The sequence below is a fragment of the Psammomys obesus genome, unplaced genomic scaffold (assembly GCF_907164565.1).
Source record: "Psammomys obesus unplaced genomic scaffold, mPsaObe1.curated_primary_1811, whole genome shotgun sequence".
Taxonomy (NCBI): Eukaryota; Metazoa; Chordata; class Mammalia; order Rodentia; family Muridae; genus Psammomys; species Psammomys obesus.
In genome coordinates this window covers 2,097,507-2,118,653 of record NW_026585609.1, presented here as the reverse complement: position 1 = coordinate 2,118,653, position 21,147 = coordinate 2,097,507, and the positions used below count along the sequence as shown (strand labels likewise).

At 39.6% G+C, this 21,147-nt stretch overlaps 1 protein-coding gene across 5 annotated transcripts in view; it reads left to right on the top strand.

Annotated features, from left to right (window-relative positions):
• The window catches only part of Pik3c2g (phosphatidylinositol-4-phosphate 3-kinase catalytic subunit type 2 gamma), a 327,855-nt gene that overhangs the window by 19,522 nt on the left and 287,186 nt on the right, over positions 1–21,147 (top strand). For 3 of the 5 annotated variants that reach the window (XM_055610373.1, XM_055610354.1, XM_055610395.1), the window contains exons 1-3: positions 10,865–10,923; positions 14,033–14,787; positions 17,195–17,277. In XM_055610373.1, the coding sequence (XP_055466348.1) occupies positions 14,110–14,787; positions 17,195–17,277 (761 nt within the window). In that variant the 5' untranslated portion in view covers positions 10,865–10,923; positions 14,033–14,109. Of the gene's footprint in view, positions 1–10,864; positions 10,924–14,032; positions 14,788–17,194; positions 17,278–21,147 lie in introns of those variants that run through there. The other 2 variants (XM_055610384.1, XM_055610362.1) reach the window with 2 other exon arrangements.

The window sequence follows — 21,147 nt, the reverse complement described above, 5'->3', positions numbered from 1 at the left end:
CACACACACACACACACACACACACACACACACACACACACACATACACCTTTTCTTATCCTATTTTGCTCTAGCATTCTTTGAGGGAAGCCACCATCAGACACGGGCCTTATACTTCACATTCCCAAAAACATAAAAGAATACAAACCCTCTATTTTTGTAGCCTCGCAGTCTGCGCCACTGCTATTGCCAACAGCAGATGAGCCTGCACACTCCCAGCCGTACTTACATTGATATGTCTGTCATTTTGATTATCCCCAAAGTCATTCAGCAGTTTATAAATAACATGTCTTCCATAGGCATGGCAATACGGGGAGCTTTAATTATCCTTTCTAGGTTCCAGGTCAATTTTCTTTTTTTAAATAGAGCATAGATCAGACTTCCATTCTCTTGCACATTGAGTTGCTGTCAACATCTGATGACACTAACTTTCCAATGGTATTTTTAAGCAGCGTTGGGGTTTTTGACTCAGAACTCAGCACCTAGGGCTGCTTGCAGCCATTTCTCCTGACATGCTGATCTTTCCTTCACGTGTTTCAGCTTTGACACCTCCTCTCTCTGCCTTTTCCCATTTCTGTGTCTGTCCTCCTTCATAGTTTCTCTTGTGGGTTTGCAAAATTGACACCCTGTCTCTGCTACAACTGAATCCTGTCTACAAAGCTCTTCTTTTTAAAAAAAAAATCCTTTATTAATTACATTTTATTTACTTTGTATCCCCCATGTGGTTCCCTCCCTCCTCCCCTCCAAATCACTTCCTTCCTCCACCCTCTGCATGCATGCCCCTCCCCAAGTCCACTGATAGGGGTGGTCTTCCTCTCCTTCCTTCTGATCCTAGTCAATTAGGTCTCATCAGGAGTGGCTGCATTGTCTTCCTCTGTGGCCTGGTAAGGCTGCTCCCCCCTCAGGGGGAGGTGATCAAAAAGCAGGCCAATCAGTTAATGTCAGAGACAGTCCCTGTTCCTCTTACAATGGAACCCACTTGGATATTGAAATGCCATGGGCTACATCTGTGCAGGGGTCTTAGGTTACTTCCATGCATAGTCCTTGGTTGGAGTATCAGTCTCAGGAAAGACCCCTGTGCTCAGAATTTTTGGTTCTGTTGCTCTCCTTGTGGAGTTCCTGTCCTCTACAGATCTTACTGTTTCCCACTTCTTTCCTAAGATTCCCTGCACTCTGCCCAAAGGTTGCCCATAAGTCTCAGCATCTGCATTGATAGTCTGCAGGGCAGAGCCTTTCAGAGGTCCTCTGTGTCAGGCTCCTGACTTGTTTCCTGTTTTCTTCTTCTTCTGATGTCCATCCTCTCTGCCTTTCTGGATAGGAATTGAGCATTTTAGCAAGAGTCCTCCCTCTTGATTAGTTTCTTTAGGTGTACAGATTTTACACCCTATATTATATGTCTATACAAGTGAGTATATACCCTGTGCAGCCACTCCTGATGTGATCTGATAGACTAAGATCAGAAGGAAGGAGAAGAGGACCTCCCCTATCATTGGACTTGGGGAGGAGCATGCGTGAAGAAGGGAGAGGGAGGGTGGGATCGGGAGGGGAGGAGGGAAGGGCTTATAGAGGTATACAAAGTGAATAAAGTGTAATTAATAAAAAAAATAAAATTAAAAAAACAAACAAGGAAAAAATTAAAAAAGAGAATTCTCTGTTTAGCTCTGTACTCCATTTTTAATTGGATTACTTGATTTTTTGCTGTTTAACTTCTTTAGTTCTTTATAGATACTGGATATTAGTACTCTGTCAGATATAGGGTTGGTGAAGATCCTTTCCCAATCTGTAGGCTGTTGTTTTGTTCTGATGACAGTGTCCTTTGCTTTACAGAAGCTTTTCAGTTTCATGAGGTCCCATTTATTGATTGTTGCTTTTAGAGCCTGTGCTGTTGGTGTTCTGTTCAGAAAGTTATCTCCTGTGCCAGTGAGTTCAAGGCTCTTCCCCACTTTTTCTTCTAAGCGGTTTAGTGTGTCTGGTTTTATGTTGAGGTCCTTGATCCACTTGGACTTTAGTTTTATGCAGGGTGATAAATATGGATCTATTTGCATTTTTCTACATGTAGACATCCAGTTAGACCAACACCATTTGTTGAAGATGCTGTCTTTTTTCCATTGAGTGGTTTTGGCATCTTTGTCAAAAATCAGGTGTCCATAAGTGTGTGGATTTATGTCAGGGTCTTCTATTTGATTCCATTGATCCACCAGTCTCTTTCTATGCCAGTACCATGCAGTTTTTAGTATTGTTGCTCTATAGTACAGCTTGAGATCAGGGATGGAGATACCTCCTGAATATCTTTTATTGTAGAGAATTGTTTTAGCAATTCTGAGTTTCTTGTTGTTCCATATGAAGGTTAAATATTTTCTTTCAAGGTCTGTACAGAATTGTGTTGGTTATTTGATGGGAACTGCATTGAATCTGTAGATTGCTTTTGGTAAGATGGACATTTTCACTATATTAATCCTGCCAAGCCATGAACATGGGAGATCTTTCCATCTTCTGATATCTTCTTCCAATTCTTTCTTCAGAGACTTGAAATTTTTTTCATACAAATCTTTGACTTGCTTGGTTAGGTTCACTCCAAGGTACTTTATGTCCTTTGTGGCTACTGTGAAGGATGTTGTTTCCCTAATTTCTTTCTTGGCCCTTTTGTCTTTTGTATACAGGAGAGCTACTGATTTTTTTTGAGTTAATTTTGTATCCAGCCACTTTGCTGAAGATGTTTATCAGCTGTAGGAGTTCCCTGGTAGAATTTTTGGGGTCACTCAGGTATACTCTCATATCATCTGCAAATAGTGATACTTTGACTTCTTCCTTTCCAATTTGTGTCCCTTTGATCTTCTTCAGTTGTATTATTGCTCTAGCAAGGACTTCAAGAACAATGTTGAAGAGATATGGAGAGAGTGGGCAGACTTGCCTTGTTCCTGATTTCAGTGGGAATGATTTAAGTCTCTCTCCATTGTGTTTGATGTTGGCTATAGGCTTGTTGTATATTGCCTTTACTATGTTCAGGTATGTGCCATGTATCCCTGATCTCTCCAAGACTTTAAATATGAATGGATGCTGGATTTTGTCAAATGCCTTTTCAGCATCTAAGGAGATGATCATGTAGTTTTTCTCCTTTGGTTTGTTTATGTGGTGGATTACATTGATGGATTTCCATATATTGAACCACCCCTGCATGTCTGGGGTGAAGCCTACTTGGTCGTAGTGGATGATATCTTTGATGTGTTCTTGGATTCGGTATGCAGGTATTTTGTTGAGTATTTTTGCATCAATGTTCATGAGGGAGATTGGCCTGAAATTCTCTTTCTTTGTTGGGTCTTTGTGAGGTTTAGGTACCAAGGTGACTATGGCTTCATAGAACGAGTTTGGTGGTGTTCCTTCTGTTTGTATTTTATGGAATAGTTTGAAGAGTATTGGTGTTAGCTCTTCTTTGAAGTTCTGCTAGAATTCTGCGCTGAAACCATCTGGCCCTGGGCTTTTTTTTTTTTTTGCATGGGAGACTTTTGATGACAGCTTCTATTTTCTTAGGGGATATAGGACTATTTAATTGGTTTGCCTGGTCTTGATTCAGATTTGGTATGTAGACTCGGTCAAGAAAATTGCCCATTTCATTTAGATTTTCAAATTTTGTGGCATATAGATTTTGGAAGTAAGACCTAATTATTGTTTGGATTTCTTCAGTGTCTGTAGTTATGTCCCCCTTTTTGTTTCTGATTTTGTTGATTTGGATAGTTTCTCTCTGCCTTTTAGTTAGTTTGGCTAAGGGTTTGTCTATCTTGTTGATTTTCTCAAAGAACCAGCTTTTGGTTTCATTGATTCTTTGAATTGTTTTATTTGTTTCTAATTTATTGATTTTAACCCTGAGTTTGATTATTTCTAGCCATGACCCATCCTGCGGGCTAGTCAAACAGGCTCCACCTGAAAGAGGGAGTGGAAATTGGGGGACAGAGAAGCGAAGAATGGAGACAAGACAGATTCCTGATTAAGTCTCAGTTTACTGAATGTGCAAACAACACTTATAAAGCAAAGGGTACAAGCAAGGTTTTTTTCACAGTAGCAACACATCTGTGCCACCTGGCAAGGCAACCAAGAATTCACTCAAGGTCACACAAAGTCTGCTATCTGGTTCCCAAGGTTGCAGGGAGCTTGCTATTTCTCAGGCTCAGAGCCTACAGAGACCTCCAAGGATAGTCTCTGAGAAATGGAACTATGGATAAGACCCGCATCTGCCAAGGCCAGGAGGCAGAATTCCAATTATCAGACTCCTTCTCAGCCATCTACTCCTCTTTGGTGTGTCTGCTTCTTTCTTTTTTTTTTTTCCTAGGGCTTTTAAGTGAGCCATTTAGCTGCTTGCATGAGATGTTTTGAATTTCTTCTTGAAGGCATTTAGTGCTATAAACTTTCCTCTTAGCACTGCTTTTACTGTGTCCCATAATTTTGGATATGTTGTGCCTTCATTTTCATTGAATTCTAGGAAGTCTTTAATTTCTTTCTTTATTTCTTCTCTGACCCAGCTGTCATTCAGTAGCAAGTTGTTCAGTTTCCATGTGTGTGTAGGCCTTTTGCTATTTTTGTGATTGAGGTCCAGCTTTAGTCCATGGTGATCAGATAGGATACGAGGGATTATTTCAATCTTTTTGTATCTGCTGAGTCTTGTTTTGTGACCAACTATACAGTCTATTTTGGAGAAGATTCCATGAGATGCTGAGAAGAAGGTAAAATCTTTTGTGTTTGGGTGAAAGATTCTGTAGATGTCTGTGAGGTCCATTTGATTCATGACCTCTATTAGAGTTATTATTTCTTTGGTTAATTTCTGTTTTGTTGACCTGTCCTTTGTTGAGAGTGGGGTGTTGACGTCTCCAACTATTAATGTGTGGGGGTCTATGTGTAGTTTAAGTTTTATTAAAGTTTCTTTTACAAATGTGGGTGCCCTTGCATTTGGGGCATAGATGTTCAGGATTGTGATATCTTCCTGGTGGATTTTTCCCTTAATGAGTATGAAGTATCCTTCTCCATCTCTTTTAATTAATTTTGGTTGAAAATCTATTTTATTATTAATGGCTACTCCTGCTTGCTTCTTGGGTCCATTTGCTTAGAAAACCATCTTCTAGCCCTTTACTCTCAGGTAATGTCTATCTTTGTGATTTAGGTGTGTTTCTTGTATGCAACAGATTGTTGGGTCTTGTTTATGCATCCATTCTGTTAGTCTATGCCTTTTTATTGGAGAATTGAATCCATTGATATTGAGGGAGATTAATGACCAGTGGCTGTTAGATCCTTTGACATTGATGTTAGCTATGGTAGTGTGTTTGTGTGTTTGGCTACTTTTGGTTTTGCTGTAGTGAAGTTATTTATTTCCTGTGTTTTCTTGAAAGTAGTTAATTTTCTTGGTTTGTATTTTTTCTTCTAGTATCTTCTGCAATGCTGGATTTGTGTGTAGGTATTGTTGAAATTTGTTTTTGTCATTGAATATCTTGTTTTCTCCATATATGAGGACTGAGAGTTTTGCTGGGTACAGTAGCCTAGGCTGACATCTGTGTTCTCTTAGGGTCTGCATGATAGCTGTCCAGGCTCTTCTGGCTTTCATGTTTCTGTTGAGAAGTCAGGTGTGATTCTGATGGGTTTGTCATTATATGTTACTTGGCCTTTTTCCCTTGCAGCTTTTAGTATTTTTTCTTTGTTCTATATACTTACTATTTTGATTATTATATGGTGGAAAAATTTTCTTTTCTGGTCTAATTTATTAGGTGTTCCGTAGGCCTCTTGTATTCTTATAGGCCTCCCCTTTAAGTTGGGGAAATTTTCTTCCATGATTTTGTTGAAGATATTTTCTGGGCCTTGGAGGAGGGAATCTTCTTTTTCCTCTATTCTTATTATTCTTAGGTTTTGTCTTTTATATTGTCTGGATTTCTTGGATGGCTTGTGTCAGGAATTTTTTAGATTTATTATTTTCTTTGATGGATACATCGATTTCTTTCATTGTATCTTCCACACCTGAGATTCTTTCTTCCATCTCTTGTAGTCTGTTGGTTATGCTTACCTCTGTAGTTCCTGTTTTCTTTCCTAGGTTCTCCCTCTCCATGATTTCCCACATTTGTGTTTTCTTTAATTCTTTCAATTCTATCTTCAGATCTTGAACGGTTTTGTTGATTTCCTTCACCTGCCTGACTGTATTTTCCTGTTCGTTCCTTCAATTCCTTCAGCTGTTTGTTTGAACATTCCTTTGTTTCTTTTATTTCTTTCAGTGATTTAATCATTTCCTCTCTGAACACCACAAGCTGTTTGGCTGCATCGCCCTGTATTTCTTTACAGATGACCATAATCTGTTTTATTATATCTTCCCCTAAATCTTTACGCATTTTATTTGCTTCCTCCATTAACCTCTTCATAAGCATAGATGTAAGGTCATCTTCATCAATTTCACTTATGTTAGGGTGTTCAGGTCTATTTGTTCCTGGATAACTGGGTTCTGGGGATGCCATATTGCTTTGACTTTTGTTGGTTGTGCTTTTTCGCTGGCCTCTACCCATCTCTCTGTCTCAGGTGTTGTCTGTTAATTTCTGGTACCTGCTGAGTCCTGGGTGGGGAGAATCCACTTGAGGGGGTTCTGAATTTCTCCTCTGCTTTTTGGGTATGGTCAGCTGAATGGTGGTGCTTCTCAGGAATTGCCACAGTTCACTTCAGGTGTATGGACCTGTGTGGTAACTGTGGTGTTCAGGAAGGCTCTCCTCTCATCAGGAGAGGTCCTGGTGATGGCTGCCCTGCTGCTGGTTTTCTTGCTCTGAATTTAGTGAGCAGCAGCTGTTGCCTTTAAGGTGTAATTGTTAGGTGCAGCCCCATTGAAGAACCAGGGATTCCCACAGTTTTGTCAGTTTAGCTAGGGATAACTGGTTGATCCTTGGAGCAGTATCTGAGGGCTGCTGTAATGACTCTCTGGCTTTTGTAGGTCTGAGGATGGAGCTGTGTGCCCCAGTGCCCTAGTGGTACTCAGTAATGGCAGCTGAGCACAGTGCTCACAGACTGCAGTAGAAGGCTAGAGCCTAGAGTCTGCATGAATCAAGAAAGTCTTTTGGAGCTGGGTTTCCTGAGTGTTGGACCTGATGATCCCCCCGCTGTGGGGTTTCCTCCTGACAGGGACACCCAGTCTTTGCTTTGGGGACAGCCGTTTTGTCTGTGATGGCAAGTAGAACCCGCAGGCACAGACTTGGGTGGCTCCGCCTTTCTGCCTTTCTGGGGATTGGGTGCTGGGCATCTGCTGAACCTGAGTAATTTTTCCAAGACCTTTTCAGGGTGATGGTATCGGCTGAGTGCTCTGAGATCAGACCAGCCGTTCCCCTCCCTGTTGGTTTGCACCCGACAGAGAAACTCAGTCTCTGGTGCCCTGGGGCCTACAGTTCTATCTGGGGCAGCGAGTCAGGCATGCAGGCAGGGCTCTGTGCTGGAGCCTGGTCCCTGGCTCTGGCTCTGGGCTGGCTCCTCGGCACCCATGGAACCCCAAGTCTTTTCCAAGGGATGTCTGAATGTCTGAATGTCTAAGGTCGGTCCCAATCCTTTCCTGCACCATGGGGTTATCTCTCAATTGGAAATCTCAATCTCTGATGTTGTGGTGCCCACAGTTCAGTCTGGGACAGTCATCAGAGAATGCTGGCGTGTGGCTCTGGGCTGGCGACCAAGTGCCTGGTGGAACCAGGATCTCTTCCATGGTTTAGCTGGGTGAGTTAAAGCTGATGGAATCCCCCACCGTGTGGTATCCTCTCACCTGGGAAACACAGTCACTTGCGTTTTAGGGCTGCGAGTTCTGACTGCTGGTCTCTGTGCCGATCCTGCTTTGCTGCTGGTCAGAAGCAGAGTTGTCCTGGTGCCGCCATCTTGTTGAATCTCCTTTTTTTTCTTTAAATTAAACTGAGAATTCTGTATTATTGAAGCTACACAGGTTGAGTGCTTTGACTAATCCTATCACTTATATAAGTTTGTTTCGTGTAAAAGATGTCTCTGAACATCAAGTAAGTTGTTGAAAATAATCTTTGCAGTCTCTCAACTGTTACAAAGGCATTCAACAGCATGAGTGTGAGTAGGGGAGGTCTATGGGCTCGTTTTTCTTCATAAGGAAACGGTTTCCTCAACTGCTTCAAGCTCCCCTTGTCCTGAGGACAAGAAAAGGTTTGCCTAGTGGGAGGTGAAGCATGTCTGATGCTTTCCAAAGCTCTGTTGGGTTGTACACAAGCATCTGCACAAGTGCCCATCTCTAAAGCTCTCGGGATGCACCTGGCTCCAGCTGGCCTGAAACAGGCATCCTGCTAGACCACTTCCCAAAGCTTCTACACAGGAACTGAAGGCTGTCTTCATACCCCATACCCAACGAACAGAACTATTAATGTTCCAACAGTATGTGCAAATAAATTATTGACATGTTTTCCCTGGTATATGCTAGGTTATGTCTGAGGTGTTAAACCTGATCAATAATAACTCACCCAGTATGTGAGCCTCAGATATGATTCTAAATTTTACATTTTCAGGAAAAATATGTTTTTTAGTATTCTCTCTACTCCCTTCTCCCTCCCCCCCATCACAAATGGAACTGGTGTCCACTATCATAACTCTAGAATACTGAGCTTAATTATAAATATGAGCTATGCCCTCCTGGGAAGCAAGAGTTTCATTTCACATTATCTTTTCTTAAATCTTTTTGTATGCTTGAGCTTGACCTAAAATGCTTGAAAAGTTTTCCTGAATAAATAAATATAAACACTGGGAAGTACATGTTTGAAGATATGAATTGATTTATTTGAGTCAAGTTGTATCTTTCAAAAATAGTGACAGCTGTAAATCATCCAGACACAAGAAGCTCTGAGGAGTCTAAGTGGAACTGAGGTTTCTGTAGGACTGTGATCAAGAAAATGTGTGATTTGTGAAAATGATGACTGAAACTGTGCTGCCATTATCCATGGGATTCACTTAAGTGAAAATACTAGGAGAGCTTGCAAAATCTAACATTCAATTTCTAATTAAAAACGTAAAAATTAGGATGAAATGAAGAACATGTTATATAAACATTAAGAACATATTATGATGTATAACAAATATAGATAATATACTCCAGATTGCAGTGAAGGAGATTAGAGTTCTGGGAGGTTAAAGCCTGAATGTTTCGTTTGTGTCTGGCGACGCCTATACAAGCTCAGTGCGGGAGATAAAAGGCTTCAGAATTTCAAAACAACCTTCCATTTCCAAGTGTTTCCAGAAACTACATTGGCTGTAATGATTACACATATCCTTGCATCGTTCTGAAAGTACAGATGGATTAGCTTAGGTACCTTTGATGAGTACTGTGCTAGCATCATCTTCATCTGCTTTATCTTCTTCTTCTTTGTATTCTAAATGCCTGGTGTGTTTTCTGTGCCTACAATTCATGTGAACCCAAGATTACCTTTATTTAATCCTATTACTTAGTCTCTGCGCTGTCTTCTAAGTTTTGCCCAGTTAAGTATCAGATACACTCAGAGATTTTTAGAGCAAGAACTGACCTTTTTAGAAAGGTCCATTTTATTCTGTGCTTCTTTGAGAAAATGTCATTTGTGGTCCTATTCTACACTCTGGGGTTACTAAGTTACTGTTGCCTCCCTTTGAATGCTGCCTTATTTTGTCTGTGATTTCTCTCAAAGGACAGGTAATTAGTGAGCTCCCATAATACTGACCTCTTGCAGGGTGTTATAGGAGTTATAAGGAGTTACCATGACCACAGATCTCATCATAGGATAAAAAGAAGTGTGTTATCAGCTAAGGAAGACCCATGGGTCAGGCGGTAGAAGTCAGTGGTTCATCTGCTTGAAAATTCTGACTTTTATGGCAGATGAATGAAAAAGTATGCCATAGTGAAAAAAAAAAAGTATGCTTCTTGACACAGCTGTCAATAAAACAAGGAATTATTTAACTGTCAGTTCTTGAAAGGGGGAAAATATATATATATATATATGTCAAAATTTTTAGCAGAATTTAAAATATTTTAACTTTATTTATGTTTATATATTTATAAAATTAAAATATTTGACATTTTATTAATGTTTATTTTATTTGTATAAATGTTTGCTTGGATGCATGTCTGTGTAAAATGTGTATTCAGTGCCTTAAGAAGCCATAGAAAAGATGCCATATAACCTAGAACCAGAATTATAAACAGTTGTGAGCTGCTATGTGGGTTTCTGGAGCTGAACCCAAGACCTCTACAAGTATTGCCCGCACTCTCTACTGCTGAGCCATCTCTCCAGCCCTTACACAAAATGTTGTTTAATTTTCTGTTTAATATTTCTTTCTCTATACCTTTTAAAATATCTCTTGAAAATATTTCCAAAGCTGTCAATTCAATAGCTTTTCTGAGTACGTAGAGTAATATAAATATAATTAATTAATTAGGTGATCTTTTAAATCTTTAACAAAAATATAACAAAAGCAAATTCCCATTTCATAAACAAATAATGAAGAAATGAGTCTGACAGTTGATCAGCACCATAATTACCCCTTTAATATATTTCTTTGTTTTTAATTCCTCATATTCCTTTCTGCACGCTGTGTTGAAAGTCTAGCAAGAAGTCAGTTTAGAAAGACAGGGTTGGTTTTAGCTCATAGTTTAAAGTCCTGTCCAGCCTGATGGGGAAGCCAAGGCAGCGGGAGCTGTGAGCAGCTGGTCACATGACACCCGTAAGCGGAAATAGAGAAGAATGGATGGATGCTGCTTCCTGGCTCCCTTTCTCCAGCTGCATAGCCCAGTAATCCATTTCTGCAATGGTTCCTCTCAGCGTAGGTGGGTTACCCCTCTCAACTAACTCAACCGAGGCAATTTCCAGAAGCTTGCTTCGGTGCAGAAGATGCTGGATCCTCTCAGCGGAGGAGACCTAGCTGCTGTTATCCGCATACCGCACTTACTGGGTGAGAAGGAATGCATCCCAAGCCTGTTTATTCTGCCTTCCCTCATACCTTGACTGCATTTTTCAGTTCACTCTCTCATTTGTGTAATTAATACAAATGAGCGAGTTCCAGAAGTGAAGTAACGTGGTAGGTACCGAGTGATAAGTGAGAAAAGTAAAAGAGCTGATGGTAGAAGGGAAAAGGGAAGTGTTCCATACAATTAAAAGTGTAGGAAATGCCATGAGGGAGAACAATGCAGATGAAGCAGTAGAGCCTAATCCAGTCTGAAACATTTTCTTTATTTAAAAAAAAAAAAATGGCTCATGCTCATGCCTGTAATTCTGGACGAATAAAGAATATCTGTGTGAGTTTGAGGCCATCCTAGGCTAGGGCATGTGGTCCAGAGCTGCCTAGATTATAAAGTGAAATGAGAGAGAAACAGAGAGACAGACAGACAGACAGACAGAAAGTTCACCTGAGCCACGTTAACGAAAGAATAGAATACTCCAGTTAGAAGGTGAATATTCAGTCTAATCCATGGAAATCCATCAAGAGTGAGAACACAGCCTTTCCGAGTGTTCTGGAGGCTGCCATGTAATGCCACATATAGAAGGTAATTGAATTACATAATATCAGCTGAGATGGAGTGCAGAGCCAGGTCATGTAGGAAGCTAAAATCATGTGGAAAACCACTGAAACCCCTGTAACCATGGAAATGTGTAGTTAGTTTCTGAAATAAAACATTAAAATGTGAAAAAAAAAATGAAGACCAAATGGGTTGCGGAAAATGCAGAAGCAGTTTGAGACTAATAATTTCAGATGAAAGCTGATGGATTTTGAATTTAAAATGGGGACTGGTAAACAAGAGTGAGGGAGTTAGATCCAAGACATGTTCATGTGAGAAACCAACTGGTGGCTCTCTGGATACAGGAGACTAAAGGAGAGAGAAGATTCAATGATGAAACTGTGGTGTCTAGTTTAAGGACGAGGAGCATGATGGGGCCATGGGGCCACAGAAAACAATGGACATAAGATGAATTTGGGGTAACTGAGATTTAACAAACAGCCACACTACTTCATGTTATATGGAAATGTAGCCATATGCCAAACTAGCACAAAAGTAAAGTCATTACTGTCATCTTAACTCAATATTGCTATGGATTAGCTAAAAGATTTTAGGTGACCCTAGCCTATCAAGTCTCATCAAGACTGCCTGGATCTTCTTCCTCTCTGGCCTGGTAAGGCTACCACCAGGAGGAGGTGATCAAAGAGCAGGCAACAGAGTCCATGTAAGACACAGCCCATGTTCCCTTTACTATGGAACCCACATGGAGACTGAACTGCTATGGCCTACATCTGAGCAGGGGTCTAGGTCTTCTACAAGCATGGTCCTTGGTTGGTGCATCAGTCTCTGCAGGCCCCCTGGCCTAGATTTTTGGCTTTATTGATCTCCTTGTAGAGCTCCTGTCCCCTGTGGGTTCTTCTATTTCCCCTTTTAGGCTAGGATCAGATGGCAGGAGAGGAGGACTACCCTTTTCAGTGGACTAGAGGAGGATGCAGGGAAGAGGGAGGAGGGTAAGACTGGGAGTAGATGAGGAAGGGCATGCAATCTGGCTATAAATGAATAAATTATAAAAAATTACAATTAAAATTTAAAAAATTTTAAAAAGAAATTTGCAGTTCAAAAACAACAAAAAAGATTTTAGGTAAAAAGTTATCAATGGACCTTAAGATGTACAAAGTTCAGAAGCTGAAAAGTGATTCTATATATCCTATTTAAGCAGAACAGGTAAACAAAACCAGAAAATTATCCTTTCTTCTAATACTATAAAGAAGTATGAGTATTTTTTAAACTTTACATAAATGATATCACAGTAAAAATTTCTTGAATGAAAACACCAAGTAGGTTCAGGGGTCCTAGGTGAAGTCATAGTAAGCAGATAATAATTTAAGCCACTGAAAGGGCTGGAGATTTGGATCAGTGAATGAGCATGCTGGCTGCTCCCTCAAAAGCCCAAGTTCAGTCCTGAGCATCCAGCAGTGGGCAGCTCACAACTGCCCACAACTTAGCTCCAGTGGATTTGGAGCTCTCTTCTGATTTCTACAGGTACCCTCACCCATACCCACACTTAGGTACCCATAGACAAAACTACACCTAAATTAAATCTCTGTACCATAAAAGAAATGAGATAGCCTACAATGAGAGAATGACGTGGGAGGAAATAAACTCCAAAGGGAATCAGGAAGAAAATAATGAATAGATAAAGGAGTGCTTGAGAAATAACAAGAGGGAAAAATTCTGAGTGTAGTTATCAGTAATGAGCCACAATGACAGCACGACACAGAAGGAAGAATGGGGAGTGCACATCAAATGCTGCAACGGACGAAAGCTTTTTCAAATGAAGGGAAAAACTCTTGAATTTAATGGCATGAAACTCATTAAAGGGTTTAATGGAAGTGGTTCTAGAGAAGTGGACAAAAGAGTTTCCAATTACTTACACTTAAGGAGTTTTGGAGTAGAAACTCTCTAGTTATCGGGGGAGGGAAGAATTAAGGCGGTGCACATTAACGAGATAGTGGCAGGTGATAAAAAGACTGCCCAACCCCCCCTCGGCATTTCCATGCAAGTGTGCACATAGTTGAGCGCCTGAGGAAGCACTGGTCAGTACAAGGAAAATTGGGTTTTTATGGGTTAAAGAAGCTTGCAGGTGGGAGGGAGGGCTCAGTGGTTAGGAACACTGGCTGATACTCCCAAAGACTGGTTGAGTGAGTTCCCAGCACCCACACAATGGCTCACAAATGCCTGTATATCTCCAGTTCTGGGGGAACTGTTGCCCTTTTCTTACCTCCTCGGCACCAGGCACACAAGACGTGCACAGATATTCAAAATAATAATGATAAAAAGCATTGAGGAAGGCCTGTTTATCCATCCAAAAATATTATTAATCCATCCAGTCAACAGTCTCCCTCAGATTCTCTATGCTTAATACTGACTGACTATTTTTGTACTCAAGAAAGTCTCACCACCAAGGGAACAACCCAAACATTTTGTATATTTATTCAACATACATATGTGTTTCTTGCAAGCCTTTGTCACTAAAGACTAATTTTGTTTCCTTTTTTATTCTAGGAGAGTTTTAATTCCTTTCATAATATCAAGAACATATTTGAAGCCAAATAAATCCTCTCAGTTACACAAAATCAAAAATGGCATATAGTTGGCAAACAGACCCAAACCGCATTGAACCACAGAAAGGTGAGTATGATCACCAACAATTTCACCATGCAAACCAGCACCTTTCTTCCCGACAAGTCAGACTGGGTTTCGATCAGGTAGTGGAAGAGATCAATAAGGAACCTCCACTGTTTGAGAGCAAAAACGAAGAAAACACATTTTTTGTGCCTGATGCAACAATCATGGGTTCAGAATGGCAATCCATATACGGAGCACACCCAAGGTACTTGAGAGAATTCACTCCTCAGAGCCCTGACCTCTCCCAGCTTCATTTTGGGAGAACATCAGCCATTGGCTTTAATCCTGCTGTATTACCGACACATCAGATCATCGATGAGGGAGGCTCCTGGAGAAATCCCACAGGAAGATGTCACAGTCCTGGGGATACCAGGTTCGATGCTCTAACCCCATCACCCACAGGCCTGGATGAATGTAACCCACAGAGACAATCAGGAAATGAACATTGTGGCCGCAGTGTGGGATTCGAAGGCAGCATCCTCTCTCATTATTCATCCTACTCAGCGGACTTCATACCCAATAGAGAGAAAAAAGGGAGTGGAGACGTGAACCTTGTAGAACCTTCTCTGGTGGTCTCTAAAGACTCCTTTCCACCCAGAGCATGGGACAGCACATCACTGGAAAACACAGAGGTATGTGCAATATACATGAACTTTGAAATAACCACTCAGTAAAGAACTGAATTAATTTGTATTAAAGTTAAATAATCTCATGTAGGAAAATCCATTAGTATTATTTAGAACATTTTACTTATTTTCACAAATTCCATATTCTTAAATTAACAACTATGGTAAAAAATTATTTAACTATCATTTCTTCCTAGCTCATCAAACTTATTAACATATTATATTTTTATAATCTATGACATTTTATTATTTTAGTGTTATACATTTATATTTAATATATATAATAAACAAATACATTTTAATAGACAAAAGTATAACTTGAAGGTTATATCCTTGCTATGTTATGAAAGCATACATACATTTCATTACATCTGTAATTTGAGTCACATTAGGAAGATTATTTAACTGGTTCACGAATAGTTAAATAATGCTTTGATATGCTAGACAGAAAGAATCTGGGGCAGTAAAGATAGGCTTCTTGAATTCAGGAATTGACTCAAATGGAGCTTCTGCTGATCAATAACAGCATAGTAAAACAACAGATGTAAATGCATAAACGAATCCCTATCTCTGAAAGGAGGTCATTGCATAAGAAATACCATCTCAGTTTATCTGACTCAAAACTGAACATACCTTAAGGATATCTAATTCATATCACAGGAGTACAACAATCAGTAAATTTCCCCCAATGTTATAAATATTGTTAAAATTAGACAAAATAAGTAAAGCAGCTGAATTTAGACTTGGACAACAGGCAGCACAGGGTACAGATTCCCTAAGAGCTGCCAGCATCCTGGCTCGTGCCTGGATGGCAGCTCCTTGCAGCTGTGCAGTCTGATGGTGCCCAGATGACATCACCTCTCCTGCCTTGGAGAGCAAAGCTGGGCTGTTAGCTAAAGGCTATGAAAGCAGCCTGGGTTCACTGGGCATTGTGCTGTCAAAGGGAAAGCGATCCAGTGGGTGGGTTCAGAAGTCCCAGGGGTTTACAGCAGCTTGGCCAAGTACGATGCTGTTATTCGGGAGGCCCAAGAGATGTTGTTGAGAAGTTTTCCTGAATTTAATTGAAAATAACTAATTGTAGATTCAGAGAAGCAACAACTGGCAAATAAATGCAAAGTAATCCAAATACACGCGAACCATGTCCACGTACGTAAGATCAAAACAACAGAAAAGTATCACAATGAGTTGGAAGGAGACATCAGGCAGGATGACAACCCTCTGATGGAGTGAAACTTCTCACCAAAGGGTGGAGTCAGACAGTGGAATCAGAGGCAGTGGGGGCCAGTGTGCAGGGCCTGAGGTAGGAGGACCAAAGACCCTGGGGGCCAAGACAAAACAATGGTAATTCACTAGTGGAATTACACTGAAACAGGAAATAAGTAGAAATTTAAATAAAAATGAATAATTAAGGGAAATTAGAAAAGGAAAAATTAAAAACGCACATAAAAACATGTTAACCTAAAGACCCCAAACCAAACCATTTTTATAAATGTGTTAAACATAAATACATTGAAATATCCAAATAATAAACATAAAACAGGACATAACGGCACAGTTACCGTCATCTAAAGATTAATTTGAGAAACACAGGAACAGATAGATTGAAAATAAGATAACCAAGAATTTAACTCTCAGCCTGAAAACGAAGATTGCTGTGGTTCTAATGGCTGAAAAAAAATTGATTTAAGTCAGTGTTGGAGGTAAAGAAGTCGTGCTGCAGTGATGAGTCATCTGGAAGAGATAATGAAGTTAATATGTACACAGTTGACAATAGAGCTTCAAAAGGCACGAGGCGAAGTGATTTTAAAGTAGCTGCGTATGCACCCTCTATCAGAAAGCCTAATTAATATGCTACCAACTTATTAAACATATGACTGCCAAAGCACTTAGATATGAACAAATTATTTCTTCACACTTCCCAAAAGCTATCAACAATTCAAATACCCACGAGGAGGAGGCTGGCCTAAGGAATCACAGGGGTGGTTACACGAGACCATGCTGATGCTCGTGCTTTTAAACAGTGGGCTGTGATACGTGGCAGCACAAAGACGTTTTAAGAAGAAATGTCACCTAGTTACAGATGCCAAAAACAAAAGCACATATGTAAAAAACGATAATAGAAATCTAAGTACCCAACCTTACAAAGGAGGTTGGTGGGTTAAGCTATCAGAGATGTAGGGAAACTTTTAAAGGAAAGCACTGGTCAGTATTTTCCCTAGTTATTAATAGCACAGATGTACGCATTCCTGAAAACTAAAAGTATGTACCTACACATTTTTCTACATGCAAATATTACCTCAATAGATTTAAAAATAAATCCAAACTAATCTTTAGAATGAAAGCAAATTACACAAATATGTTGGTCTATTTTTTCTGTGTGGAGCTGTATTAATTTAACAATCTTTATTTCCAGAGAATTGGTTGTCCCATTGAAATAGTGTCTGTACCCCAAGGGAGTAACAAGAGACTGGCCTCCTTTTGCAACAAAGTAAGAAGGTGAGTATCGCTTTTTTCATAAATATTGAAGTTTCTGTTTTTGAAAACGTTTCTCTATTTTGTGATCCACTCAGTGACTAGTTCTGCATACAAAATCTCAAGTCCCTGGAGCTGGTTAATATAATAAAACAATTTCTGAAAAACTATCATTGATCACCTTGCTGACTGATTTTTCTTCTTTATACTCAAGTAAGAATATTTTTTCCATTTAAATTTTGATTAAAAGATGGCTCCTCTGTCAGAACTGCCCTTGCTCATTGGTAGTTGGATTCCTGGTGCATCTGTAACTCATTTAATTGCATAAGCCTTTGAGCCTGTGGCTCAGGCCTAAATTAACGCAGGCTCACTCTCCCACATGGAACATTCATGTCAGAGCCTCCTACCCGCTGAATCTTGTGAGCGGCCAGCACATGCATGTCTCTCCACTGAAAACATTGATTTCTAGGGAATGTTTCTGCAGTGGCCTTTGCCTCCTCGCCAATCCAAAAATTAATATCATGCAATCAAGGAGATTGTTTTTCTCATGAAATTACCATTTATCTAATGGAAACTTTTCTGTTACTTTGAAATTTTAATGCATTTTCTTTAGTCCTCTTTGTTTTATCCACTTGAGCCTTTTGTCTTATATATAAGAAATGTGCATTTATGTAAAGGCTTTGGCTTCCTACTAAATGATGAAAGATTAAAGAGTTGAGTCACTGCCTAATTTAGAAGATATTTCTGTTCCTAAAACTTCCTCACTCATTCATATATAGGTTCATGTTTTAAAATAAATAACAAAATTAGAGATAGCTAACATCAAAACTAACCAGCCAAACAAACAATAAACAACCACATTGAAAGAATTAAAAATATATACACATAAAAATAAAACAAAAAAATTAAATCAATACAAATTTTCCATTTTTCATTGATTTCTTGCTAATTTATGCAATAAGAAACCTAAAGGGTCTTTTGGAGTCTTAAGCTAAATTAATAGAAGATGTCAGTGTTGATGCTTTCATTAGTAAGAGATGGCAAACTGTGAACTCTGGCAACACTTCCGTTTTCTAATGTGGAATTTTATATTCTTAGAAGATACAGCGTAGATGTGATAGGGACAGGAAATTATCTTAAGCGGTTTTGTCAGTGGCTTGTAATTTGTGTTCAAACTCTTGGCTCACTTTCCTTGAATGATTTGTTTTTAAATAATTATGAGAAGTAAAGCAACCAGCTAAATGGTAAGGTTGATTTAGTGAGAAGAAACCAGAGGTTGCATCATGCTTAAGTGTATATGTGCAAAATGATTTCCCATGTAAGCAAACTAGTCCCTTAAGAAGATGTTAGGATTTACTCAGTGCTTAGAATTCTCAGTTCAAAACTAAACAAGCAAATAAGAATATCAATTGACATATGAAGATCAAAAAATTTCACAAAATATTCTTCCAACTCATAATAAAATAAATTTAAATATCTCATTGTGTTTATTTAATATTTAATTAAGTTGAGTTAAATATATTGTTAGTATTCATTTATGCTCTTATTAAAGATAACTCTAATTGCTTGATTTGATTGTTTTGATATAATTTAAAAATTTCATGTTTAAAAGAAACACTACACAATTAGAAAACATACAATTCCCTAATACACAAAAGAAGTCCCATTCCAAGTGGATGCTCCTTGAGAGTTAGGGAAGAATCAATCATGGGTTTCCATTTTAAGTTTTATTTCCCCAAATGCTAGAAGCTGAAATTGTTCGTGCACTGAATGTTATCTCCTTGTATAAGTGCTGATATCTGAAACAGGGAGTGGACAGGAAGTGGGGCTGGCTTTTCCCAGGGCCTGCCACACACTGACCTGCTGCTTCCAGCTGGGCTCTACATCCTGAAAGTTCCCCTATCTCCACAAAGTGGGATGGAATCTGGGGACCAAGTTTTCAATCACATGGGTATTTGAGACCATGAATTATATTTTTTTCTTTTTTTAAATTTTTATTTTTAAAATATTAATCACAGGTTATTTACTTTGTATCCTAGCCATAGCCATCCTCCCTCCCCCATCTCTTCCCTGTCCCTTTCCAAGTCCACTGCTAGAGAAGGTCCGCCTCCCCTTCCGTCTGACCCTAGCTTATCAGGTCTCTTCAGTACTGGCTGCAATGTCCTCCTCTGTGGCCACGCAAGGCTGTTCCTACCTCGGAGGGCAGGGAGAAGTAAAGGAGCCAGGCATTGAGTTCATGTCAGGAATAGTTCCTGTCCCCCTTATGAGGGTAACCCACTTGGATACTGAGCTACCATGGGCTACATCTGAGCAGGGGTTCTAGGTTATATCTGTACATGGTCCTTGGTTGGAGAAACAGTCTCATAGAAGACCCCCGTGCCCTGATATATTTTGTCCTTGTGGAACTCCTGTCCTCTCCCAGTCATACTCCCCCTTTTATCACAGGATTCCCTGCATTCTACTGAAGGTTTGGTTATGAGTATCAGCATCTGCTTTGATACGCTGCTAGGTAGAGTCTTTCAGAGGCCCTATGTGGTAGGCTTCTGTCCTGTTTCTTGTTTTCTCCTACTTCCCATGTCCATCCCATTTGTCTTTCTAAGTGAGGATTAATCATCTTACCCTGGGTCCTCTTCCTTCTTTATCTTCTTTAGGTGCACATATTTTAGTATTTATCCTATCTTATAGGACTATATAAGTGAGTATGTACCACGTGTTTCTTTATGATCCTGGGATACCTCACTCAGGATGTTCTTTTCTAGATCCCACCATTTGCCTGCAAATTTCATGATTTCCTTGTTTTTAATTGCTGAGTAGTATTCCATTGTGTAAAAGTACCACAACTTGTGTATCCATTCCTCCGTTGATGGACATCTGGGTTGTTTCCTATTTCTGGCTATTACGAATAAAGCTGCTACAAACATGGTTGAGCAAATATCCTTGTTGTGTACTTGAGCTTCTTTTGGATATATGCCTAGGAGTAGTATAGCTAGATCTTAATGTAGCAGTATTCCTAATTGTCTGAGAAAGCACCAGATTGATTTCCAAAGTGGTTGTACAAGTTTACATTTCCACCAGCAATGGAGGAGTGTTCTCAATTTTCCACAACCTCTCTAGCATATGTTGTCACTTGAGTTTTTAACTTTTGCCTTTCTGAGGGGTGTAAGGTGAAATCTCAGAGTTGTTTTGATTCGCATCTCTCAGATGGCTAAGGACATTGAGCATCTCTTTAGGTATTTCTCTGCCATTCTATATTCCTCTACAGAGAATTCTCTGTTTAGCTCTGTACCCCATTTTTTAATTGGATTGTTTCATTTATTGCTTTTTAATTTTTTTTAGTTCTTTATATATTCTGGATATCAGCCCTCTGTCAGATATAGGGTTGGTAAAGATCCTTTCCCAGTCTGTAGGCTGTCATTTTGTTCTGATGACAATGTCTTTTGCTTTATAGAAGCTTTTCTGTTTCATGAGGTCCCATTTATCAATTGTTCCTCTAAGAGCCTGCTGTTAGTGTTCTGTTCAGGAAGTTGTCTCCGTGCCAATGAGTTCCAAGGTCTTCCCCACTTTCTCTTCTAACCGATTTAGTGTATCTGGTTTCATGTTGAGGTCTTTGACCCACTTGGACTTTAGTTTTGTGCAGGGTGATAAATTTGGATCTATTTTCATTTTCCTGCATGTAGACAACCAGTTGGACCAGCATCATTTGTTGAAGATGCTGTCTTTTTTCCATTGAATGGTTTGGGCTTCTTTGTTAAAAATCAAGTATTCATAGGTGTTTGGGTTTATTTCTGGGTCTTCTATTTGGTTCCATTGATCTACTTTTCTGCTTCTATGCCAATACCATGACCATGGATGATATTTTACCTAAACCACAACATGAAGTTTCCAAAGATTAAT